At 37.2% G+C, this 27,616-nt stretch overlaps 2 protein-coding genes across 3 annotated transcripts in view; both read left to right on the top strand.

Annotated features, from left to right (window-relative positions):
• The window catches only part of RAD54B (RAD54 homolog B), a 95,485-nt gene that overhangs the window by 13,654 nt on the left and 54,215 nt on the right, over positions 1–27,616 (top strand). The window contains exon 3 of one of the 2 annotated variants that reach the window (XM_027131408.1): positions 3,416–3,584. In XM_027131408.1, coding sequence (XP_026987209.1) covers positions 3,416–3,584 — 169 coding nt within the window. Of the gene's footprint in view, positions 1–3,415; positions 3,585–23,741; positions 24,195–27,616 lie in introns of those variants that run through there. The other variant, XM_027131409.1, reaches the window with a different exon arrangement.
• Positions 23,798–27,616, top strand: part of FSBP (fibrinogen silencer binding protein) — a 6,042-nt gene continuing 2,223 nt past the window's right edge. Inside the window, exon 1 of the mRNA XM_027131411.1 lies at positions 23,798–24,194. Within this exon, the coding sequence (XP_026987212.1) occupies positions 23,821–24,194 (374 nt within the window). The 5' untranslated portion in view covers positions 23,798–23,820. The remainder of the gene's footprint in view (positions 24,195–27,616) is intronic.

The raw sequence follows: 27,616 nt of genomic DNA, 5'->3' as shown, positions 1-27,616 counted from the left end.
GTCTTTTGGTTGGGGCATTTAATCCATTTACCTTCAGGGTTATTATTGATATATATGTTGCAATTACCATTTTCTTAATTGTTTTGGGTTTGTTTTTGTGGGTGTTTTTCTTCTCTTTTGTTTCCCACTTAGAAAAGTTTCTTTAGTGTTTGTTTTAAAGCTGGTTTGGTGGTGCCGAATTCTCTTTGCTTTTGTTTGTCTGAAAAGCTTTTGACTTCTCCATCGAATCTGAATGAGATCTTTGCTGGGGAGAGTAATCTTGGTTGTAGATTTTTTCTCTTTCATCACTTTAAGTATATCCTGCCATTTCCTTCTGGCCTGCAGAGTTTCCGCTGAAAAATTAGCTGGTAACCTTATGGGGATTCCTTTGTATGTTATTTTTGTATTTTTCCTTGCTGCTTTTAATATTTTTTCTTTGAATTTAATTTTTGTTAGTTTGATTAATATGTCTCTTGGTGTGTTTTTCATAAGGTTTATCCTGTATGGGACTCTCTTTGCTTCCTGGACTCAGGTGACTATTTCCTTTCCCACATTAGGGAAGTTTTCGACTATAATCTCTTCAAATATTTTCTCAGACCCTTTCTTTTTCTCTTCTTCTTCTGGGACCGCTATAATTCAAATGTTGGTGCGTTTAGTGTTGTCCGAGTGGTTTCTGAGATTGTCTTCAATTCTTTTCATTCTTTTTCTTTATTCTGCTCCTCGACAGTTATTTCCACCAGTTTGTCTTCCCACTCACTTATTCGTTCTTCTGCCTCCATTATTCTGTTATTGCTTCCTTCTAGTGTATTTTTTATTTCAGTTATTGTGTTGTTCATCTCTCTTTGTTTGTTCTTTAGTTCTTCTAGATCTTTGTTAAACATTTCTTGTATTTTCTCAATCCATGCTTCCATTCTATTTCTGAGATTCTGGATCACCTTCGCTATCATTACTGTGAATTCTTTTTCAGGTAGATTGCCTATTTCCTCCTCATTTATTTGGTCTTGTAGGTTTTTACCTTGCTTCTTCATCTGTGACATTCTTTTTTGCCATCTCTCTCTCTCTCTCTTTTTTTTTTTTTTTTTAATGAGTGGGATTGTGTTCCTGTTTTACTCGTTGTTCAGCCTGAGGCTTCCAACACTGGAGTTTGTAGACTCTTGGGTAGAGCTGGGTCTTGGTGCTGAGATGAGGAACTTTGTGAGACCTCACGCCAATGAATATGCCCTGGGGTCAGAGGTTCTCTGTTAGTCCAGTGGTTCGGACTCGGAGCTCCCACTGAAGGAGCTTCCCCCAGCCCCAGGCTCATGAATCAAGATCCTGCAAGCCGTGCGTGGTGGCAAAAAACTAAAAGAGAGAAAAATAACAAAGTAGAAAATAAAATTAGACTAGGAGACTAACAGATATGTTACAAAGAATGTAAAAATAAAAATATAGATGAATCAACAACCAGAAGGTACATCAGTACCACAAGAGTAAAAAAGAGGAGGAGGGAAAGGAAGAAAAAAAGGGTGGGCGAGGCCTTGGCTGTGGAGAGCAGGGCCTAAGCAAGGGCGAAGTTTGGGTGGTGGGCCTGGCCCATGATCCAGACTCACAGGGCTGGAAAAGGCCCTGGCAGTGCGGATTAGGCTCAAGGAACAGAAGGGGCCCAGTTGTGCCCCCAACCCCGGTCTCAGACGGCAGGGAACCGCACCTGGGAGCCTAGCAGGCTTCCTGGGGTTGAGTGGGTGGGGCAAACACCCTCCTCTTCTCTCCTGCTCTTCCGGTCTGGGAGGGCCCTTCCTGCCTGCCTCTCCTGATCTCCCTAGTCTCCCTCCTATGCTCCAGGACCAATGCAGCCGGTGCTGGGGGGAGGACAGGAGAAGGTGGGGCCTTGGAGGGCAGGGGACCGGCCTGGGAGCTCAGCAGCCTCCCCTGCCCAAGAGGGCCATACAATTGCCCTCTGCTCCTCACCTGCTCTCCCGGAGAGTCCGTCCTACCTGCCTCTCCTGATCTCCCTGGCCTCAGAGGCGCTGATCTTGTCTGGCCTCCACTTCTCCCCCCTCGGTACCCCTCTGTCCTACTGGTTCACCTTGGGGTTCCTCCCGTCTCCTTGGGGGTCAAAATCCCCCACCAGTGGCCAGCAGGCACCCTAGTTGTGGGGAGACACTAACTCTGCATCTTCCCACACCGCCATCTTGACTCCTCCCTCACCTGACTTACTTTAAAATCTTATCAGATAGGTTTTTGAATGTCTCTGAAATTTATTATAATGAATATTTATAGAGATATGATGACTGTGTCTGTTACTGTGAGTTGTTATTTAAAAAACATTTCAAACATACTATGGTAAGCAGAAAAATGGCCTTCCAAAAATGTCCATGTCCTAATCCCTGGAACCTGTGAGTATGTTACCTCACGTGGCAAAAGGGACTTTGACTGGGTGATTAATGTTAAGGACCTTGAGATGGGGTGGGGGGTGGTCATCCTGGATTATCCAGATGGGCCCAGTATAATCACAGAGGTCCTTAAAAGTAGAAGAGGGAGACAGATGAGAGGGTTAGAGAAAGAGATGTGATTAAGGAAGCAGGGGCAGAGAGATGCAGAGGAACTGGCTTTGAAGTAGAGGAATGGGGCCACAAGCCAAGGAATGTGGGTAGCTTTTAGAAGTTTGAAAAGTCAAGGAAATGTTTTCTCCCTTAGAACCTCCTGAAAGAAATGCTGCCCTGCTGATTACCTTGATTTTAGTCCATTAAGAGCCAAGTGAGAGTTCAAACTTACAAAATTATAAAATAAATTTGTGTTGCTTTAAGCCACTAAGTTTCTTGTAATTTGTTACAGCAGCAACAGAAAGCTAATACATATACAAAAATAGAGAAAAGAGTATATGAAGGACCCCCATGTACCCATCATCCAGCTTCAACAATTGTCAGTTTATGACAATTGTTCTTGCTTCATTTTTTTCCTCTCCAGCTCCCTCCCCCCTTCTTCCCCTCTCATTATTTTGATGCAGATTCCAGGAATATCTTTTCATTTGTAAATATTTTAGTATTTGCCTTTAAAACATAAGGTACTGTTAAAACAACAATACAGTGCAGGTACCATTATCACACTTAAATGAACAATATTTAAGTGTTTCTTTTAATATTGAGAAATTTAGCAAGAATAAAAGCAGTTGACTGAGAATGGCATATTGTGACTTGTTTAAAACCTCATTTGATATGTTGCTTAAAATACACTATAATTGTAAGCATAATTTTCATTCTGTGATGTCTTTCAGCTTTTATTATGTAATAAAAGTAGCTTAAAAAACAAACAATAAAAATTATAATTTTTATTTTTAAATATTCCCCATTTAGGTATGAGAAACTAGTAGCTCACATTTTAAATTAGGAATCTATTATGTAAAAATATGGGAAATTAAGTTTAATATCAGCATAAAATACATATTTTGTTCTTTTAGGTTGCTGCAAATAAGAATACTATTTTGCAGTCACAAAATGATGCCAGAATATGCAGTTTTAATCTGCCTACTGAAGAAAGTTCTAGAGGAATTAATCATGAGGATAATTACAGGGAAAAATATTGTTTGGAAGCATCTGCAAAGACAACATCAGACCCACATCATACAGGTAAGACTGTTCAGGTTTATACTTGACCAGGCTTATTACAGTATTATTTAAATTGATTATTTACAAGAATGAATATGTTATATTTGAAAATAGTTGATGTAATACCACTAGGTCGCTGGCAATTCAGATTTTTTGTTGTCGTAATTTATCTTTAATGATGGATTAATAACCACATCATTCAAATCTTGCATTTTGTAGTAGGCATATGTCTAAGGTTATTCATTGTAAACTTATTGGTCAAATAATGGTCTTTACCTCAAGTAGCAAAATAAATTGTGTTTAAAGATTTTCTTTTAAATTTACTTATTTTTACTTATTTATTTTTGGCTGCATTGGGTCTTCGTTGCTGCATGTGGGCTTTCTCTAGTTGCGGTGAGTGGGGGCTACTGTTTGTTGCAGTGCACGGGCATCTCATTACGGTGGCTTCTTGTTGCAGAGCACAGGCTCTAGGCGTGTGGGCTTCAGTAGTTGTGACACGTGGGCTCAGTAGTTGTGGCTTGCGGGTTCTAGTGCATGGGCTCAGTAATTGTGGCGCATAGGCTTAATTGCTCCGTGGCATGTGAGATCTTCCTGGACCAGGGCTTGAACCCATGTCCCCTATATTGGCAGGTGGATTCTTAACCACTGAGCCACCAGGGAAGTTCTAAAGATTTGATTTTTAAAAAAGTTTTAAAATGCATTAACAGCACTAAAAGGAGTGGTGAACTTTAAATGAGTAAAACTGTTGATTCATTTTAGTCCATTGGAGTAAGTTAAAATCAGTTAGATTTGAATTATGAAAGTATATAATTGCAGGAAAACCAAGCATTTAACAAGTTGAATTGAGTTAAAATAATGGCTATGGTTCTTTTTGCATCTGTAAGAGATTAGTATTTTTCAGGTAATTAAAATTTATCTAGGATGTTCATGGATGTTTATTTGGCCTGTGAAAGGCACCATTAAGACTACATTTTTCTAAATAACATTTTATTTTTTGGTTGAATAAGGAGTGTCAGGGAGAGAGCCTCATTTGCTGGTCTATAGAATATAACTACTATTTTAAGATACCAGTGCAAATCAACAAAGTGCCTTAAACGCTTAACCCTTTTGAAGGAAGTTTTGGAGCTTTGTGATAATTAATACGTTTTACATATAAATGGGTTCATTTCTTGTGGGGCAGAAGGGACTTCTGATTTCTCCCAACTGGCCAGGATCCTTAGTACCATTTACGTGCTCTCAAATTTGTAACAAGTGTCAGGATGAAGTTGAGAAGGGCTTTTGGTGGTATCAATTTAGGGAGATCCCTAGAGACAGCTCTGGGTATGGCAGTTTAGCTTCTGCCCTGTTTCACGGATTTGCTCTCTCTTTATTACTTTCCTCCTTACCTCCCTCCTTTTCTCTTTTCTTCCTTCCATCTTCGTTAGGTGAATATCCTATTTTCCCAGACTTTTTTCTCTACTGTCAAGCCTGTGATGGATAATGATCCATCTATGCCTGTTTCTTTTCTATCTTGGTAGCTAATCTCTTCACCAGAGAATGATATTTAGCCTCTAGAATATAATACATTTCATGTTACTGATTTGGGGCTTTTTTTGCATTCTACTATAGTTTCTCATTCTGTTCCCTGTTAAATATGAGAAGGGAGTTAAGAGTTAAAATAAATTGAAGAGAGAGTTAATTTACTCAACCTTTAATCCCTTAATCCCTTCTCTTTTTTAGTACATTCACTGGACTGGGGAACCTGTGCCAACCTCCTGATACCCTCCTGCCTCTCATTTAGAAAGAGGTTAACTGGGGAAAAGAGCATTGTGAGAAACATCTTGCTTTCCATGGTGATTGCTGGAGAGGAATGTTGTATATAGAAAAGTATGGAGATGAAAGATCTGTATAGTATATATTCACCTTTTGACATTCTTTCAATTCCAGGTCTAATCCACCTTGAAGTCAGGTCCAAGCCTGCATGTCCCAGTTAAAATATGTCCTCATTTCCGGTTACCTTTTTATTTTGAAAAATTTCCTACATATAGAGAGGTTGAAAGAATAATCCAGTTATCATCATAAATTCAATAGTTGTTAACATTCTGCCTCATTTGTCCCTCCCCACCCAGCCCCGCCCCGTGTATGCAATTTTTTTTTTTCTGGACCATTTGAAAATAAGTTGCAGATATCATGCCACTTCACCTCTAAATACTTCAGCATGTATATCTTAAAATAAATGTTTTCTCCTATATAACCACATTATTACACCAAACAAGATTAACAGTAATTCATAATATTTAATATCTAGTTCATCAGGAAAACCATTTTTACTTAAGCTAGTTTAAGTTTGGTTTCTTAACAACCAAAAGAGCCCTAATAAGTACATTTTCACTCTATTGAATTTTACTGCGCACTTCAAGTCTCATCAAGTCTGTTGAGGTCATACTGGATTAGGGTGGACCCTAAATCTGTTGCAGGAAGGGGGACCGCTTCCAAGGGCCCGAGAGTGGGCTTCTGTCTAACACTTGGAAATGAAATGTCCGAGGAGACACACGTGCTGACAAAGCAAGAGACTTTAGTGGGAAGGAGCACCCGCGTGGAGAGCAGGAGGGAAAGGGAACCCAGGAGGACTGCTGTGCCACGTGGCTCACAGTCCCGGGTTTTATGCTGATGGGATTAGTTTCTGGATTAGTCTCTGGCCAATCATTCTGACTCAGGGTCCTTCCTGGTGGTGCACGCATGGCTCAGCCAAGAAGGAGTCCAGCGAGGAGGATTCTGGGAGGTTGGTAGGACATATGGGCTGGCGTCTCCTTTTGACCTTTCCCGAATTCTTCTGGTTGGTGGTGGCTTGTTAGTTCCATGTTCCTTACCAGGACCTCCTTTTGGAAAACAGCTCATGCAGATGGTTACTGTGGTGCCTGGCCAGGGTGGGCAGTTTTTGGTCAGTGGTTCCCCTAACAAATCCAATGGCTGGTTATGAGGAGAGAGACATAGAAATACAGAGGGAAAAAGGCCTTGTGACAGTGGGGACAGAGATCAGAGTAATCCAGCTGCAAGCCTAGGAGCACCAAGGATTGCTGGCAACCACCAGAAGCTAGAAAGGGGCACGGAATAATTCTCCCACAGATCCTTCAGAGAGAGCATGACCCTGCTGACGTCTTGATTTTGAACTTCTGGTCTCCAGGTTGTGAGACAATAAATTCTGTTGTTTTAAGTGTTTGTGGTACTTTGTTATAGCAGTCCTTGGAAATTAATAAAGGGAGCCCTAGACCTTCTGATCAGCTATACTTACATTCTTTAGAAAAACAAAGAAATTTTTTCATTCTTTCTGATTCCTTTTCATAAGGAATGTGATGAAGTGTAAGATGAGACCATTAATTCTCCCTCAGGCTGTTCAGCTATACTCTTTATATTTTATCTATTTACCTGAGTCTCCTTCACTAAACTGTGGCATACAAAGGCAGGAACTTTCTCTTGTTTGGGTTTTAAGTCAAACAGTATGAATTCAAAAACATTTTATGACTGATGGAAGGGATCTTGAAAAACTTGTAGTTGAGTCCCTTGGCTAAGCCCTTTGGCCCTGAAGTACTTCAGATAAGTCAGGAAGTCAAGAAGAAGCTGCTGGAACATTATAGTTTGCAAGTATTGGTAATACTTAAAAGAGAATACTTTCAGAAAGTGTTTGGAACAAAAGCCATATTGTAATGGATATGTGATGAGTGGAGACAGGCAAATGGAGGCAGTGAATGTAAATAAATAATGTATGTAAATCAATAAAGAAATTTGGTTTTGAAGGGAAGGAGTAGTATCTTGAGGGATAGCAGGAAACCATAGAAGTTTTTTGGTTGTTGTTTTTAAAGGTAGTATGTTGTCGGTTGAGAGGAAAGAGATATTGAAGAGGGGAAGATTAAAGGTATAAAAAGGGAGTGATAAAACCTCTGTTGGAGAGATAAGTGTTTTTCTAATGATTTTTAGGTCCCTGGAGATGTTCGGACATATTTTCAGGGGTTTATAAATTCTCAGAGAAGCTTAGAATTCTGTGTTTTCTTTTAAATAATATGAATAAAAGTATATAAGCCTATGTTGGATCTTTCGGTTGGCCACCATATAATTGAGTTTTTTTTTTAAGTGCTACTTGATTTTTTTTTTTTTTTTAATAAATTTATTTATTTATTTTTGGCTGTGTTGGGTCTTCGTTGCTGCGCGCGGGCTTTCTTTAGTTGCGGTAAGCGGGGGCTACTCGTTGTGGTGTGCACGCTTCTCATTGTGGTTTCTCTTGTTGCGGAGCACGGGCTCTAGGCGTGTGGGCTTCAGTAGTTGTGGCACATGGGCTCAGTAGTTGTGGCTTGTGGGCTCGAGAGCGCAGGCTCAGTAGTTGTGGCACAAGGGCATAGCTGCTCTGTGGCACATGGGATCTTCGTGGACCAGGGCTTGAACCCGTGTCCCCTGCATTGGCAGGTGGATTGTTAACCACAATTGAGTATTATTACAAGATTTCATGTCAGCAGATGAGAACAGAGGTAGACAGAATGGGGTATACTCCTACCAAATGAGGTTTCGTATATTCAGATTAAGGACAGTCAAAGAATTGAGCCTTCATATGCTGTATTGGAGAAGAGGCTTGTTGGACACAAAAGGACTTGTATGTGCCAAATCTTTTGGTACCATACTTATATTGTGATTAGCAGTTTAATTTCAGTAAAATAACATTGTCATTAAATTAATGTGATTTTTGAATTTTATTGGTTTATAATTAATTTATAAATGCTTGATTTATCTTTGAAATCTTTTTTCAGTACATTTAGAACTCCTACATTCTTTTTTTTTTCTTTTTCTTTCTTTTTTTTTTTGGCCCTGCCACATGGCTTGCGGGATCTCATAGTTCTGTGACCAAGGATTGAACCCAGGCCATGGCAGTGAAAGCCCGAAATCCTAACACTAGGCCACCAGGGAACTCCCCTACCTCATTCTTTTTAAAAACTACATAATATTCCATTGTGTGGATTTGCCAGATGTACCTAACCAGTGCCATATTAATGGATATTTAGGTTGCTTGGTATCTTTTCTTATTACAAACAAAGCTACAATGAATAGCTGTATATTATAATCATATGTGAGAATGTATTCATAGGATACCTTTGAGTATCAAAGGTCTCAAGGTATGTGCATTTACCTAAGTGTCCATTGACAGATGAATGGGTAAAGAAGATGTGGCACATATATACAATGGAATATTACTCAGCCATAAAAAGAAACGAAATTGAGTTATTTGTAGTGAGGTGGATGGACCTAGAGTCTGTCATACAGAGTGAAGTAAGTCAGAAAGAGAAAAACAAATACTGTATGCTAACACATATATATGGAATCTAAAAAAAAAAATGGTTCTGATGAACCTAGGGGTAGGACAGGAATAAAGACGCAGATGTAGAGAATGGACTTGAGGACACGGGGAGAGGAAAGTGTAAGCTGGGATGAAGTGAAAGAGTAGCCTTGACATATATACACTACCAAATGTAAAATAGATAGCTAGTGGGAAGCAACTGCATAGCACAGGGAGATCAGCTCTGTGCTTTGTGACCACCTAGAGGGGTGGGGTAGAGAGGATGGGAGGGAGACGCAAGAGGGAGGGGATATGGGCATATATATATACATATAGCAAATTCACTTTGTTATACAGCAGAAACTAACACAACATTGTAAACCAATTATGCTTCAATAAAGATGTTAAAAAAAATAAAATAAAAACAAAGTGTGAAGTTGTGATTTAAGCAGGATAAAATAGGCAAACAGGATAAGCACAATGGAAAGAAAGGAAACAATTTTTTAAATATCAGTTAATATGCTTTTGGTTCAAGTATTGTTAAAAATACTGGATTATAAAATTGAATTTTATTAGCATGTATGTTTGGAAATTGCAGGCTTTAGGATTGACTGATGGAGCAGTTTAAAGGATGTCATTATGATCCCAATTTCTGTCTACTCCTGTCATCCACAAGATTGGCTTCATTCTTAGACTGGTTCTCCTCATGTTAAATTATAGATACCAGCAACCACTGGGACCACATACTTCCTTTTTCTCGTCAATCTGATGATATGTAGATGGTCCCTACTCATAATCGTTAAATAAGGTTTCTTAACTTTGTGCTGATAGAGTTACTTTCCTGTGTCCAGAGGGATTCCTAACTTTAGACCTATGGTACCTCAGTGAAGAAGAAGCCTAAGTGGCTTCTGAGAATCATCAGATACACACTCTCCATCCCTTCCTTGGACGTGGGAGCTATCTCACCAAAATTTCCTTGCCGCTACCTGCAGGGGGAACACCCATGTTAACTATACTGAAAAATGATTAAGTGAAAAATGTTAAGTTAAAATAAAGATGAATAGCTTTAGCAACATTTTTAGTATACAAAATTTAACAAAAGGCTAGTTCCCTTTAGCTTACAATGTTTTTACCCCAAAGATAAGACTTGGTCAAATTGAGTTCCTTAATAGGTGGCTGGGAGCTATTTAAAGAAAATGTATGTAAATGTAGATTGTATAGAGTAGGTCTGTGATTCACATAGCATGGCTGGATTAAGTTTACATAATTTGACTCTGTGAGATAATAGAAAATGTCTGTATTGGTCTCTACCCCCAGTTCCTGGCACAGAGGTCCTAAAACCCTTGTAATTTCCTCAGTGATAAGAGCTTTAGGAGCATCTTTTTTTCTTCTAATACTTGGTCTTTGACCTTAGTTCCTGACACAGAGTTCCTAAATCCCTTGGAATTTCCTGGGTGATAGAAATGTCTTTTGTTCTAATGAGGTGACTCTGGGTGGGCTCCTGGTTGAGGGCTGGTCACCAGAAAGACTAAGCCACGATTAGAAGCTTGGAATTTTCAGCCCCATTCCCATTCTCCAGAGAGGGGAGATGAGTTGGAAATGGAGTTGATGGTTGATCATGCCAATGTGATGAAACCTCTGTAAAAATCCCCAAAGTACGGGGTTTGGAGACCTTCCGCGTTGGTGAACATATGGAGGTGCTGAGAGAGTGGTGGTGCCCAGAGAGGGCATAGACACTCCGAGCCTTTTACCTGTGCCTTGCCTATGCATCTCTTCTGTCTGAATGTTCATCTTTTATCATATACTTTTTGTTTTTTAATTTAATTTTATTTATTTTTTTATACAGCAGGTTCTTATTAGTTATCTGTTTTATACATATTAGTGTATATATGTCAATCCCAATCTCCCAATTTTATCATATACTTTTATAATTAACTCGTAAAAGTAAGTAAACTGTTTTCCTGAGTTTTGTGAGCTGCTCTAGCAAGTTAATTGATCCTGAGGAGGGGGTCCTGGGAACCTCTGATTTATAGCCGATTGGTCAGAAGCACAGCTGACAACCTGGAGTTGTGATTGGCATCTGAAGTGGTGTGGGAGCAGTCTTGTGGGACTGAGCCCTTAACCTGTGGGATGTGATGCTATCTCCAGATAGATGGTGTCAGAATTGAGTTGAATTGTAGAACACCCAGCTGGTGTCGGAGTGGTATGAAAGTAAAGGAGAAACATGGCAGGAGCACTGAGTTTTTCCTTCTTAGACTTCTTTCAGTTCTGTAAGGGTTTTCAAGATCCCTGTTAACCTAGGTTTTGATTGTCTTTTTTTGGCTGCACTGCGTGGCTTGCAGGATCTTAGTTCCCTGACCAGGGAATTGAACCCAGTCCCGTGGCAGTGAAAGTGCTGAGTTCTAACCACTGGACCGCCAGGGAATTCATGGTTTTGATTGTCTTGAGTGCTTAACATTACAGGGTATCATCACCAAAGCACAGTGCTGAAGTGTGAGATATAAATGCTATAACTCAGAATGATTCTTAGGGTTTGGATTCACCCTGGCTTTTAACCCTGTTTTTATGTGGCAGATTTTTAAAGTGTCATCTTCCTCACATATTGCAGTGTGATATATGCCTTCTCAGATTCTCTTGCCACTGTGTGCTTCCTAGACTGACTGCTTCACTGTACCGCACTGTGCTGCCTCACTTGAGCCGCCACCTCACGGTGGCCACCACCCCACCGGGCCGATGAACCACACTCTGAGAGGGTCTGGTGGATGACACACCACACCAGGGCTTGGGGGTAGCACCCTGTGCCCCTGTGGAGGCTGGATGACACAGGCTGAAAGTGCGGTAGCGTTTACTCCTAGTGGGGTGAGCTTGGCCACTGGGAAATGGGAGACAGGAGGGAACCTGCCTGATAAATTCCACATTTTCCTCCATGAACTACTCTGAGGAATGGTTTCTTTTTGTAGTCTATCAGGAGATGTTCCAAAGAGTACCAAGTGGATGCATTTGCCAAGTGACCTACTCTGTGTTTTCATAGCTTGTTGTAAAGACGTAGCCAGCACTTTTAAAAATAGTATTTATTTATTTACTTATATTTTGACCTCGTGGCCTTCCCGACCAGAGATCGAGCCCATGCCCCCTGCAGTGGAAGCACGGAGTCTTAACCACTGGACTGCCAGAGAAGTCCCCCAGCCACCATTTCACATAGTTCCTTGCTTCAGTTTATTTTTTTTTCACTCTTGATACCCTGTATATGCAATGCCCAAGTATAGCCTCAGCGTTCTAGTCATTGCTTCAGGCCCTGTTTGCCAGAGAACCTGGGCTAAGACAAAGATTAATAAGGCGTAATATCCTTACCTTCGTGTTGTTTTTTTTTTTTTTATCTCCTAAAATATAGAAATAATCTCAGTAGTCATGGTGAGCTTTTTGCCTAACAAGCAATTCATAGGAAAAAAAAATCACTCCTACCCACAGTTATTCCTTATTTATTAAATTTAATAGATCTAATTATCAAAATTCTATTTTAGAAATTTAGCTTTGTTCAAACTTCTCACATTTTTAATAGCTAAAGAGTTAAAATATATTAGCTGCTATTATTTTATTTTTAAGGATACTTTTTTGAACATATTAGAATTTTCAGACATTAAGAAAAGTTGATCATTTTACATTGACTACCCATATACCAACGACCTAGATTCCAGAATTAAAATTTTACTGTATTTGCTTTATTGCATATCTATTCATCCATCAGTCTATCTCACTTTTATTTTTTATTTATTTATTTTAAAATATTTACTTATTTACCTTGGCTGCACCAGGTCTTAGTTGCGGCATGCGGGATCTTTAGTTGTGGCATGCGGGCTTCTTAGTTGCAGCATGCATGTGGGATCCAGTTCCCCGACCAGGGATCGAACCTGGGCCCCTTGGATTAGGAGCGCGGAGTGTTACCCACTGGACTACCAGGGAAGTCCCTATCTTACTTTTAAAAAATGAATTTTAAAGTTGCAGACATCAGTACATTTTCCTCAGAATACTTAATGCATTCATTAAGATTAATGTACCTAGGGGTGTCCCTGGTGGCACAGTGGTTGAGAGAGTCCGCCTGCCGATGCAGGGGACACGGGTTCGTGCCCCGGTCCGGGAGGATTCCACATGCCGCGGAGCGGCTGGGCCCGTGAGCCATGGCCGCTGAGACTGCGCGTCTGGAGCCTGTGCTCCGCAACGGGAGAGGCCACAGCAGCGAGAGGCCCGCGTACCGCAAAAAAAAAAAAAAAAAAAAAAAGATTAATGTACCTAAATACGTTTCTCCCCATAAAATTATCTAAAATACTACAGGTAAAGCTAGGCTCTTATATATTTTACCTGTAGAAATTGGTATTATTATTATTTTTTTCATTTTAACATCTTTATTGGAGTATAATTGCTTTACAATGGTATGTTAGTTTCAGCTTCACAACAAAATGAATCAGTTATATATATACATATGTTCCCATATCTCTTCCCGCTTGCGTCTCCCTCCCTCCCACCCTCCCTATCCCACCCCTCCAGGCGGTCACAAAGCACCGAGCTGATTTCCCTGTGCTATGCGGCTGCTTTCCACTAGCTATCTACCTTACGTTTGGTAGTGTATATATGTCCATGCCTCTCTCTCGCTTTGTCACCGTTTACCCTTCCCCCTCCCCATAGCCTGAAGTCCATTCTCTAGTAAGTCTGTGTCTTTATTCCTGTTTCACCCCTAGGTTTTCCATGATATTTTTTTTTTCTTAAATTCCATATATATGTGTTAGCATACGGTATTTGTCTCTCTCTTTCTGACTTACTTCACTCTGTATGACAGACTCTAGGTCTATCTACCTCATTACAAATAGCTCAATTTTGTTTCTTTTTATGGCTGAGTAATATTCCATTGTATATATGTGCCACATCTTCTTTATCCATTCATCCGATGATGGGCACTTAGGTTGTTTCCATCTCTGGATTATTGTAAATAGAGCTGCAATGAACATTTTGGTACATGACTCTTTTTGAATTATGGTTTTCTCAGGGTGTATGCCCAGTAGTGGGATTGCTGGGTCATATGGTAGTTCTATTTGTAGTTTTTTAAGGAACCTCCATACTGTTCTCCACAGTGGCTGTATCAATTTACATTCCCACCAACAGTGTAAGAGGGTTCCCTTTTCTCCACACCCTCTCCAGCATTTATTGTTTCTAGATTTTTTGATGATGGCCATTCTGACTGGTGTGAGATGATATCTCATTGTAGTTTTGATTTGCATTTCTCTAATGATTAGTGATGTTGAGCATTCTTTCATGTGTTTGTTGGCACTCTGTATATCTTCTTTGGAGAAATGTCTATTTAGGTCTTCTGCCCATTTTTGGATTGGGTTGTTTGTTTTTTTGTTATTAAGCTGCATGAGCTGCTTATAAATTTTGGAGATTAATCCTTTGTCAGTTGCTTCATTTGCAAATATTTTCTCCCATTCTGAGGGTTGTCTTTTGGTCTTCTTTATGGTTTCCGTTGCTGCGCAAAAGCTTTTAAGTTTCATTAGGTCCCATTTGTTTACTTTTGTTTTTATTTCCATTTCTCTAGGAGGTGGGTCAAAAAGGACCTTGCTGTGATTTATGTCATAGAGTGTCCTGCCTATGTTTTCCTCTAAGAGTTTGATAGTTTCTGGCCTTACATTTAGGTCTTTAATCCATTTTGAGCTTATTTTTGTGTATGGTGTTAGGGAGTGATCTAATCTCATACTTTTACATGTAGCTGTCCAGTTTTCCCAGCAGCACTTATTGAAGAGGCTGTCCTTTCTCCACTGTACATTCCTGCCTCCTTTATCAAAGATAAGGTGACCATATGTGTGTGGGTTTATCTCTGGGCTTTCTATCCTGTTCCATTGATCTATATTTTGTGTTTCCATACAAATTGTGAAATTTTTTGTTCTAGTTCTGTGAAAAATGCCAGTGGTAGTTTGATAGGGATTGCATTGAATCTGTAGATGGCTTTGGGTAGTAGCCCAAATGTTGGGCATTTTCACAATGTTGATTCTTCCAATCCAAGAACATGGTATATCTCTCCATCTATTTGTATCATCTTTAATTTCTTTCATCAGTGTCTTATAATTTTCTGCATACAGGTCTTTTGTCTCCTTAGGTAGGTTTATTCCTAGATATTTTATTCTTTTTGTTGCAATGGTAAATGGGAGTGTTTTCTTGATTTCACTTTCAGATTTTTCATCCTTAGTGTATAGGAATGCCAGAGATTTCTGTGCATTAATTTTGTATCCTGCTACTTTACCAGATTCATTGATTAGCTCTAGTAGTTTTCTGGTAGCATCTTTAGGATTCTCTATGTATAGTATCATGTCATCTGCAAAGAGTGACAGCTTTACTTCTTCTTTTCCGATTTGGATTCCTTTTATTTCCTTTTCTTCTCTGATTGCCGTGGCTAGGACTTGCAAAACTATGTTGAATAAGAGTGGTGAGAGTGGGCAACCTTGTCTTGTTCCTGATCTTAGTGGAAATGCTTTCAGTTTTTCACCATTGAGGACGATGTTGGCTGTGGGTTTGTCATATATGACCTGTATTATGTTGAGGAAAGTTCCCTCTATGCCTACTTTCTGCAGGGTTTTTATCATAAATGGGTGTTGAATTTTGTCAAAAGCTTTCTCTGCATCTATTGAGATGATCATATGGTTTTTCTCCTTCAATTTGTTAATATGGTGTATCTAAATTACTACAGGTAATTATCTACAGGTAAATTATCTAAAATACTACAGGTAAAGCTAGGCTCTTATATATTTTACCTGTAGAAATTGATATTATTATTTTTTGCGATAATAATAATTATTGCCCCAGGGAAGCCCCTAGAAATTGGTATTATTGATGTGGATGGTGTGTTTCAAATAAATGATACCATACAGTATACATATATCTACCTACAACTTGATTTTTTCATTCGCTAATGTCAAAGATAAACAAAGCCAGACATTAGTTAAAGCAGTGGAAGCAGATTTTATTCATTAACTCCTGACAGTGGGGTAAAGACCTGAGCTCCATTCTGATTTGTGCAGCTTTTGAAGGGAGGATGAGGGAGTCAAAGAGGGAGCTCAAGTAGAGTCAGGGAAGTGAAAAATTACAAAAGGTAGGTCTGTGTAAATGAGATTAGGGCAGCTCTGTCTGCTAGCTAGCAGTTATCAAAGTTAGGATTCTACCTTCTCACTAAGACTGGGAGGCCTTGGCTCTGTTCTTCCTGATAATTACATTTCAAAGGAATGACTTTCAGGTCCTTGAGACACTCCTGAGTTGTGGGAGATTTAGTAAATGCCCTACCAAAGGGAGGTCAGGGGCCTAGGGTCAGGTGTTAGCTAGAACAAACAGTAAATTCTTTTGATAGCTCTGAGCTTTTCCAGAATGGAGCTCACGAGGAGGCTAGGTTGGGGCCTTTAGGCTGCTAGAGGCCATCCTAGGGTTGGTCAAGTCTCTTAGTGCAGGGGTTTGGATGGAGTTGTTCCATGCTGAGAGTACTTTGCAGCTCTCACTAGTATGCTTTGGAGACTTGTTTTCATTTTAGAACATATAGATGAACCTATTCTTTTAATTGCTGCAGGATATACCATGGTATGAATATAACATGATTTATTTAGGGTTTTTATTAAAAACAATCCTGCAGAGAACATCCTTGTACATGTGGTCTTATGAACTTATGCAAATATTTCTCAGTTGTCAGATCATAATGTGTTTATATTATATTTTAATATGGTTTGCTAATTGCCTTCTGAAGTGGCTCTGCCATCATTACTGTATGAGAGAATTTATTCCCCCAAATTCCTTAACACATGCTATTAAACTTTTTAACTTTTGCCAGTTGAATGGGTAAAAACAACTATGGTCTTTTACTTTCCATCTCCCTGATTACTTGTTGAGCTCTTTATATATTGGACGTTTATATTTTATTCTTTAAATTCTGTTTGTATTCTATATTTGTTTTTCTGTTGCATTGTTTTTCTTAGTTTGTAAGAATTATTTATAATTTAATTTTGATTATCTAAGTAATATGAATATATTTTTATAAATTTCATAATAATACAGTTAAGTTAAAGGTTCTTAACTGTCCCTGTCAATCTTAGTCTCCTTCCAGTAATAGCTGCTGTCATTAGTTTGGTGCCTATCCTTCTATACCAAAGCTGTCGAACAGAAATATAATATAAATCATATATAAATATTAAAAAATTTTCTAGTAACCATGTTACAAAAGTAAAAAGAAGCAGGTGAAATTAATTTTAATTATACATTTTAATTAACTCAATATGTATATCATCTCAACATGTGATTAAAAGTTATTAATTATTATTATTCATATTAAGTCTTTGAAAGCTGGTGTATATTATACATTTACGGCATATCTCAATTTGGATGCTGTATTTTTATTTTGAATTCTTGATTAGTATTTAGATTTCATAATATTTATGAAATAAATAAGTTCTAAACATACATAAAAGTTGTCCATTAGCTGAATTGAGTTTTAAAAAATTTCTGTTTATATTTGTATCTACATCAACAAAACTAGTTCATCTTTTTTAGAAGAATTGATATGACTTGGAAACAAAAGCATGTCAGTTTCAAAAAAAATGTCTGTCCAAATTTACTAATTTACTAATTCTTGTGTCAACTCAGTATTATTAACATTGAATTCAAAAGAGCAGTGTATAAATTTAAAAGCAGCTCTAAATTTATCAATATCAACAAAGTGTTTTTCAAATTCTTTTTGTAGTTTTTTCATGCAATTTACATAAAACTTAATTATAATTAAAATTTTCTGTCGATTCATGTTAGAGGGATATATACGGTTAGTTACTGAGTTGTATGTTTATGGAAATTTTTATATTAAACATGTATTCTTCTACCTATCTAACCAGGTCACAAATATGCCTTTTCCTTGGATTTTCAAATTTAGCTCACTCATATACAGTGTGATATTGATGAGAAAACGTAAATCACATTGCCACTGTTTTGTCTTTGATGATTGAATGTTTAGCAAGTATTCTTTTTGTTTTAAAAAAAATCTTGAGTTGGAGTTAACAGTACAATAATTATAAACAATAATAATTATAAATTTTATAGACAGTACAATAATTTATAAAACTCTCCATGACTCAACCAATGAGCACTGGCAAAGAACAAAAAAAATCATTAGTGTTCTTTTTTTTTTTTTTTGCGGTACGTGGACCCCTCACTGCCGCGGCCTTTCCCATTGCGGAGCACAGGCTCTGGACGCGCAGGCCCAGCGGCCACGGCTCACGGGCCCAGCCGCTCCACGGCATGCGGGATCCTCCCAGACCGGGGCACGAACCCGCGTCCCCTGCACTGGCAGGCGGACTCCCAACCACTGTGCCACCAGGGAAGCCCTATTTTTTTCTTTTTTAACCAGTTCCATGAACTGGTATTTGCATATGTATTCCAAATGGTTTTAACAACTATATTCTTGACATTTTTTTAAAAAATTAATTTATTTTTTGTCTGTGTTGGGTCTTCGTTTCTGTGCGAGGGCTTTCTCTAGTTGCGGCAAGCAGGGGCCACTCTTCATTGCGGTGTGCGGGCCTCTCACTGTTGCAGCCTCTCGTTGCGGAGCATGTGCAGGCTCAGTAGTTGTGGCTCACGGGCCTAGTTGCTCCGTGGCATGTGGGATCTTCCCAGACCAGGGCTCGAACCCGTGTCCCCTGCATCGGCAGGCAGATTCTCAACCACTGCGCCACCAGGGAAGCCCCTATTCTTGACACTTTTCATAGAGTCTGCTCTAGAAAGTTGAGCACAATATTTTCATAATGTGTGTGGAACAGAGTAATAAATGAAATATTAATTTCTTGTTTTAAAATTGCAATAAATCCAGATTTTTAAACTTAACCTAACAGAGCATCATCTATTGCAGTAGAACTATTATTTTTCCATGTCTAGCTAAAATTCTTTGACAGATATAGATTAAAAAATATCTGTGTTATGAGTTCATATATCTATTTGGTCATGAATTGATAACATTCCTTTGTAAATTTTGAAGTCCTTTGAGATAAAATGTGACCCATGTGTTAATAGGGCAGTATCTCTTTTATTGTATAACTTTTATTATATAACTTTTATTGTATAACTCATTTAAATCTAAAGAGAAGTACTTGCAATTTAAAAAATATTGAATCAATTGATGTTTGATATGTTAGGTCTTGTATTCTACAGGCAATTATTGGCTGCTTAATTGAAGCTCTTTCGTTTTTAAAATATCGTTTAAAATCCTTTCCCAATAATTTTCTGACAAAATTTCCGTAACTGAAATAGTATATATGTATTTTTACCATCTCTTTACTAACAATGGTTTTCTTTTTTTGTGTGTGCAAGAAACCAAACCATTTTATAGCTGGCCAAAGTTACAAGGTCAGACGTTGTTACATATTATTTAAAAATATTTCTGGATATTTAATTCTGATTTGAGGTGCCTAAACTTCATCAGTTCTTGTTTGTTGAGAGGAAACTGCTTGTCAAATTTACTGTGTGTCTGTTGACAGTGTCTCTTAACGTTGTCTATTTTATTTTCTTTACCTTTTTAAAATGCATTAAACAGCTTATTCCTGTTGTTCTGCTTTAGCAAATTGCATTTGGTATTCAGTATGAAATATGTAATATGCTTTAGTTCGGTCTCTCATTTTTTTCTTTATTATTCCAGTAAGAGTACTAGCTTCTGCATCTGCACTTGATTCTGCGTCAGTAGTATACTTTTTTATATTAAAAAGTTTGCCCATTATTTTTTTAGCTAGAAAAATAATTTAATTATAATTAAGACAGAATAAGTAATTCAGATTAATAATCAATTACAGTTTATACAGGGTATCACTATAATTTGTGCTGTCTGCATAAAATATTCAAACAAATCCATTAAATGTTATATCAGTGCATAGAAAAAATTCATTCAAGCAGAATTTATGTACACTAACACAATGTACCTAGCATTTTCATGAAATGAGGTTTCCACAAAAGTAAATTTCCAGATAACTAAAGCTTAGTCAAGTGCTTTGTAAAATAGATTTCAGAAGTTAACAATAAACATTCTTCTTGTATGTATTATGTACTTATTAGACAGAATATTTGAATAATGAATTAAATAATGAATTAATTAATTCTTTCAAAAAAAAAACAGAATCAATTTAAGATTGACTACACTGCTGATGTGATTATGTGTAATGTCAAGAAAAATTCTACCGGACAAGTTAAACAGGCAAGAAGACTTTATTCAAGACTACTGTGGACTTCCCTGGTGGCACAGTAGTTGAGAATCCGCCTGCCAATGCAGGGGAGCCCTGGTCTGGGAAGATCCCACATGCCGTGGAGCAACTAAGCCCATGCGCCACAACTACTGAGCCTACACTCTAGAGCCCGTGAGCCACAACTACTGAAGTGCGTGTGCTCTAGGGCCCGTGTGCTGCAACTACTGAGCCCATGTGCTGCAACTACTACTGAAGCCCATGCGCCTAGAGCCTGTGCTCTGCAACAAGAGAAACCACTGCAATGAGATGCCCATGCACCGCAATGAAGACCCAATGCAGCCAAAAATAAATAAATTAAATAAATAAATTAAAAGAATCCGCCTGCCAGTGCAGGGTACATGGGTTCGATCGCTGCTCCAGGAAGATCCCACATGTTGTGGAGCAACTAAGCTTGTGCGCCACAACTCCTGAGCCTGTGCTCTAGAGCCTGCGAGCCACAGCTACTGAGGCTGCATGCCACAAATACTGAAGCCCGCGTGCCTAGAGCCCTTGCTCCGCAACAAGAGAAGCCACCGCAATGAGAAGCCCACGCACCACAGCAAAGAGTAGCCCCTGTTCACTGCAAGTAAAAAAAGCCCATGTGCAGCAACAAAGACCCAATGCAGCCAAAATAAATAAATAAATAATTTATTTAAAAAAAAAAAAAGACTGTTGCAACAGGGGAGAGAGACTGAACTCAACTGCTACTACAACAGGGATTTACAGCCAATAGGCAGGGTAAGGGGGTCAGTGGGTGGAAAATTACTGAGAGGAACTTGGTTAGGTATTAACGGTGGGAGTATGAAGAATTTGGTTAGGTATCAAGGGTAGGGGGATTCTCTATAAACTGGTTTAGCAGGATCCTTGCTAAAGTCCTAGTTGAGAAGAAGGCTCAGAGGAGCCTGACTAACGTTTGGTCCAGGAGGGAGTTCTTGTCCGTAATACTAGAAACAATAGTATCATTTGTGACAAAAGGGTTAAGTAAAATGTAATCCTACCCAAACAATAAAGTTGTGTTTAATGGAAAAATATGCTGCCTCAGGTAAAAAATTTTGTTTAATTAAAATTCAATAAAGTAAAAAATTCAGTCCCATTAACCACATTTAAAATGCTCAATAGCTGGACTTCCCTGGTGGTCCAGTGGGGCCAAAAAAAGAAAAAAGAAAAATGCTCCATAGCTACCTGCAAGTCATGGCTCCTGTAATTAGGCAGAAGAGTTCCAGACCTTCTTGGAGTACATTTTCATACCTATGTATGGACCTGCATTCTATACCTACACATATATTTTCTGTACCTACAGAAATATTTAGCTTTGGGTGTTTTGGGTAAGCATAATGGGATTATAATTGTATGTATTTTTGTTTTACTTGCTTTTTTCACTTACCATATATTTTGGAGCTTGTTCTGTGTCAATACACAGAAATCTACCTTTTGCATTTTAGTGCTGCCCAGAGTAGACCATAGTATGGATATACTTTAGTGACTTTAACTTGTCCCCAACTGATGTGCTCTTAGATTGCTTCCAATACTATGCAACTACTAAGAAGGCTCTGCTGCTCCTTGTGTGTTTGAGTATTTTTCAAGGTAGATTCTGAGAAGTAAAATTACTGCAAGTTTAGAAGTTTTTACACATGTAAACTATTAATATGTACTCTGAGATTGCCATCACAAATGCCATTTCACACTCTCATGAACGGTACAGAAGAGTACTCTGCCCTGCACCCTCATCCACTCCTGACATTTTCATTCTTTAAGAATTTTGCCAGTCTTGTGGATGAAAATCATTTTTCGTATACATTTCCTTGATAGTGAGATTGAACGTTTTTTCACATTTCCTCATGGATGTCTTATGGATGAAAATCGTTTTTGGTATACATTTCCTTTATGGTGAGATTGAACGTTTTTTCACATCCTTATGGATGTCTTATGGATGAAAATCATTTTTGGTATACATTTCCTTGATAGTGAGATTGAACGTTTTTTCACATTTCCATTAGCACATCATTTCTTAACACAATGCCTGTATTTCTTCCAAAAATAATAATATTGTTTAAAGACAGTGTATATACTGTGTTCTTGCTTTCCTTTGAGTAACTGTGGTCAGGTTGTTGGAGCAGGTCAATTTTCAGTTTGCATCTCTAGGGGCAAGAATCATTTGCATTACTATTTTCTACAACTTTACTCAGCAATAAAACTGCTCAAAGACGGTGAAAGGCTAGGACTGCTAAAAATCAGATTACCCAGTAGAGTATGCCAGAAAACACCTAGCATCCTATAGTGTACCCAGCAATCTTTCACTTTTTTTCCTGACAAATAACACATTTCCTGACAAATAACACATTCTAGCACATTGTCTGGTTCAAAGTGAGAACTTAACAAATTTAATTTAATTCTCTTCTATTGAAAGAATGAAAAACAAAGTAATTGAAAATTGATGGCATTTCTGTAGAGCTATAGTTCTTTGGATAGGGGCTGTATCTAGATTTACCTTTGTTTTCTTTGGGCCTTTCTCAGTGCTTGGGAACATTTTTACAGGTGTTCAGCAATTGATTGAATGGAACTGTGTTCAAGTATGTTCTAATTCATTCTCCTATCTGGAGAAACATGTATATCAGGAGAAAATAGGCTTATTTGTTTACATTGTTATTTATCATGTTTCAGACAGAGATTAGAAAATATATCCTAAACACGCAAATTGGTGGCCTTGCAAATGACTAGACTAGCTGTTTCCTTTCATAGCTCAAATTGTGTGAAAATGGCTAAATAAAGATCGTACTCTAATAATAGCAAATGCGATTTTGTTGTGTGCAGTCTTAAGGTGTTATTATGCTGTTCTTACTGTGAATGGTGTTTTTTACACATGCTAAAGCGGGCTAGCATATTCATGTACGTTACAGCTGGAATAATGCATTGCTTTAAAAACATAATTTTTATCTGCTTTTTAGATTTAGTGTTCAACAAAAATTTCTTCTTAAGTAACTGAAAAAAAAAAAAAACACGGTGTTTACTGTAGACTGTAAAATGAAGGAGAAGCTTAGCTTTACCGTGGAGTCTGAGCTGGGTGTAACCTAACTAGCTAGAGGATATGCAATTCCTGATTGACAGCAGGACCAGCATTATGCAGATTTTGTAAGAGAGAACAGCAGCTCAGAAACAGTGATTAGGGGCTCTGTTAGGAATCACTACATTCACCACTCATATCTTTAGTTTTTCATTTTTCTGTCTACTGGATTTGTAAACAAATAGTACAAAACAGTTCCTCTTTTGTTTTTATTAAAGTGATACTGCAGTGCATTTTCAATCTATCAGTTAGGCAAACGTGTTGGAATTCGATATTCTCCCTAAATTAGCTAATTTTTAGCTGTGTTCCATCCTTATCTCTAGACCTTTGTGTATTAAATCCTACCTCGAGCTGTTCTCTTTATACACAAGTGTGTTTTGCTTGTGCCTTCCTGTCTTCTTCAGTGAGAAGCTTTATGTAGGTCAGGCTTGGCTTAAGCAGATTTCCTGAACCTGCGTCAGCTTAAGCTGGAGGAATTTTAATAAACCCTCCCCTGTAGGCGTGGGCCTAAATGAGGCTAGCCTAGTTAAGCCTGATCTTTTTCTGTTTGTGAAAAGAGCTGAGCAGAGCTGAAGGCTGCATGGTGGTTTCAGAAACTGCCTACTTAATTTGAAAAGAACAATGGTAGGAAAAGCTAGATCTTCCAATTTTACCTTATCTGAAAAGCTTGATTTGTTAAAGCTTGTGAAGCCATATGTTAAAATTCTGGAAGAACACACTAACAAACATTCAGTAATAGTGGAAAAGAATAGATGTTGGGATATCATAGCAGTTAACTATAATGCAAGTGGAGTAGACCGCCCTCCTCGAACAGCGCAGGGCCTACGCACTCTTTACAAAAGGCTCAAAGAATATGCCAAACAGGAGCTATTGCAGCAAAAAGAGACCCAATCAGATTTTAAAAGCAATATTTCTGAGCCAACCAAGAAAGTTATGGAGATGATTCCCCAGATTTCCAGTTTTTGCCTGATAAGAGACAGGAACCACATACAAAGGTAAGCTTTATTTTATTTTGTTGTGAAAATTATGGCGCCTCCTATCTATTGGGCTCTGGCTTAGTTGTGATAAAGATATGCATAGTAAGCATCCCCACTACGGGAGCAGTGAATAGTGTCTTTGTTTTGTATTCTTAAAAAAGAAAAGTGAGGCTATAAGGAATTTTTCTGCTGCACTGGATTTAAGCCACTTTTTATTGTCTTCCCCTCCCCCTTCCCTCCTTCTGTAGTTTCTAAAAAGTAAAGGTTAGGGAGGAATAAATGGGATGTAATTTGTGACATTACCTCATAAACTTTTAAAGCTTTAAAATTAAATTGTTTAATTAGCTTCTGAGAGATACCTTTTTCTTATTTCATTTAAGATTACATTTCATTAGAATTTTCAATTTTGTATAAAGTTAGCAGTTTCAGGAAAAATGGAAACCTTGCTTTTTTTTTAATGAATTATCAGTGTCTACACTTACTGAATATTAATTGAGCTAAAAACCTAAAATGAACAATTAAGTAAACTTGTTAATGGCATCATAGTATATATTAAAGTTTAAAGTATTTTTAAATGTACAGTTTAAAGTATTTTTCTAACTTAACATTCAAAATAAAAAAGACAACACAAGAAAAGGAGTTAATGCCTAATTAGGGATTCAGATTACTTAATAAAACTAAAAACTTTTGTTGTTTTTACACAATAATGGTCTAGTTTCACTTTGATTTGGGGTCATACAGGAAAGGGTAAGCTCTCCCATACTATTCTGCAAGGGTATCAAATTATGAATTTTAATATATCAATAAGAGCAGCTGGATTAGAAACAGTTTTTTTGGTTGAATTTGTGCTCTACATAAGTACTTGCCTGGAAATCTTCAAAAACTGTTATCCTGCTGCTGATTCAGATTTTAACCTCTGGCAAAAGATAAAAATGGCAGCTACAGGCTTCTTCTGAATCATTTAGGGTAATTTAAGCAAACTGTAAACTCCTTGTTAGTTGAGGAACCTTCAAACAAAACTTTACAAGGTACTTTCCTATTGATGGAAGAGTCATTATTTAAGCAAAATTATTAATTACCTATGAAATCCCTTTGAAGTTAGGGAAGAAATGGAAAAACCTTTTTAGCCAAACATATTTGTTATTTTGATAATTTACTAGGATAATATTTTTGAGCCCAGCTTCTTACCATATACTTCTTATTTCTAGTTGATAGCATAGTAAAAAAATAGCACCAGTGGGAATCCAAGATGTGGATACACAGTATATTAATTCATGGGGTCACTGCTTAAACTGTTCACTGTGATGACAGATGATTAAATCCTAGTATGCTGAATGTCCAAAAAAAAAAAAAACTCCACAGTAAGACTGTTTTATACTCATTAAAATTTTTTCCCTCTTTGAATCATAAAGAACAGTGGCTTTGTATTATAGGTATAAAACTACCTTTGGGGTATAGGTTTTTATAATTTGAAAACTACACGTAGAAACTGTAGTTTTATCAAGTTGTGTATTTTAAAAATACACTGATATAGAAGAAAAATAATATATAAGATACAAAGATATATTTACATTTTGACCGCTTGTGTGTGTGTGTATGTATGTATGGTATATATACACGTACATACGTAGAATATATATACCTACACAGTCAATCTTTGGGACACCAACATTTCTCTGATTAAATGCATTGATTTACACATTTCTATACCTACTGTTTAAACAATCAGTTTTTCAGATTTTAAAGGTAAGAATATCAGAAATATGCCAATTAAATGCTTATTTTTGTTAGTGTGTCTGCTCTGCCACTTTCTCTATACTAGCATTTTAATTTATAATATATTTATGTACTTAATATACTTATACTTGTTTGACATCATCTTGAATCTTAATTATCTCAGAAGTTTATAATTCACTATCTTAATTATACTTCTATATAAATATGACAGTTAATCTCATCAAACTCTCTATACTTAATAAGGAAAATATTACTGCTTATATAATTTAACGTATTTAAGTATATACAGGTATTTTGTAAGGCTATTTATTTCTACAACTGACATTGATTTATGTCTTTATATTTACCTCTCTTTAACATCAGATTATATTTTGTGTTTTTATAACCAATTTTATCCTCAGAGTTCATATTCATACATTTTAGAAGTTCTTTTCTGTTTTATCATTTTTTTGTGACCTCTAAATCATTTTTAGGCTTTGTTATGCCTTATTTGTAATGTTTTAACTAAAGTGGAATGGAATATTCCAGATATAAGGCGTATTTTTAATTTACATGGGAGTATATTGTCTGTGTTTAATTGTGAGTCTTATAGTCTATTATACATACTAATTTGGAAAAGTAATTATGTGGATTTAAAAAATTTAATTTATATCTGTTGTTTTAACTTCTTCCCAATCTAGGATTTAGAGATGTTAATAAAAGCAAATCTTACTAATTTGAATTACATTTATATTCCATTGTTCTGCTTTTGAAAATCATAAAATGACAAAAAAAGACAAGAATGAAAATGAAGGAATTTATATAATCTACAAATAGGTTTTTTATAACATACTAAATATCTTATTATTTCATTTGTGCCTCTTAGACAAATATCTGATATTTCTGGCAATTTAATGTTATTAGTAAGTGACATATGGGGAGTTTAAATTCTTTTCCTTATGTTCTACTTAAACTTGTTCCAGCATTTTAATCATCCATGTAGAATGTATTCTAACCTATATTACTTATTTATAATTTATAAAATGTTATTTAAATAATGTGAAGTGTAGCATTTCCATTAATGTTCCAATAATCTCTTTCACCTCGATAACTTTTATTTTTAAGTTAAGCAGAAACATAAATTAAAAAAAAAAAAACCCTCAAGAAACATTATGTATTCTTAATTCACAACTTCATGTTATACATGAAATTATTTAAAAACCAACAGAATTTTCAGGAACATTGTGTTTATGTCATAACAAATATTGTAATGTCAAAGTTTAAATTATGCTAAAACTGTAGTCGCCTCTAATAGGAATGCATATTTTATGGAAATTTCATGTAAATTTAATAAATTTTCAATATATCATATATAGGCCATTAAAAAAACATTGCATTGAAAAAACCCATTTCATTTATTCAATCATTCAACATATGATGAGCACCTGTGAGGTTCCAAGTAGAGTATTATACTGGGTACTGATGATCCAGTGGTAGATCTAAACCCTTGCCCTTGTACACTTCACCTGACCACTGGTTAAAAGACTTAAAGATCACCTGAGTCATGTAGTTTAGGATAGGTAAAGGGGAAACACCATTGCATCTGAAATTGGATAGTTAGGAGAACCCCCTGATAGTTGGGCATACCCAAAATCATACACAATCTTGTTTTTCCTCTGTGTGTGTGTGTGTGTGTGTGTGTGTGTGTGTGTGTGTGTGTGTGT

This window comes from Aethalodelphis obliquidens, unplaced genomic scaffold (assembly GCF_003676395.1).
Source record: "Aethalodelphis obliquidens isolate GAN/ISIS:26980383/991018 unplaced genomic scaffold, ASM367639v1 scaffold39, whole genome shotgun sequence".
In the NCBI taxonomy this organism is placed as follows: domain Eukaryota; kingdom Metazoa; phylum Chordata; class Mammalia; order Artiodactyla; family Delphinidae; genus Aethalodelphis; species Aethalodelphis obliquidens.
Note: the sequence above shows the minus strand (reverse complement) of the source record. Positions and strands in the feature narration are given on the sequence as shown.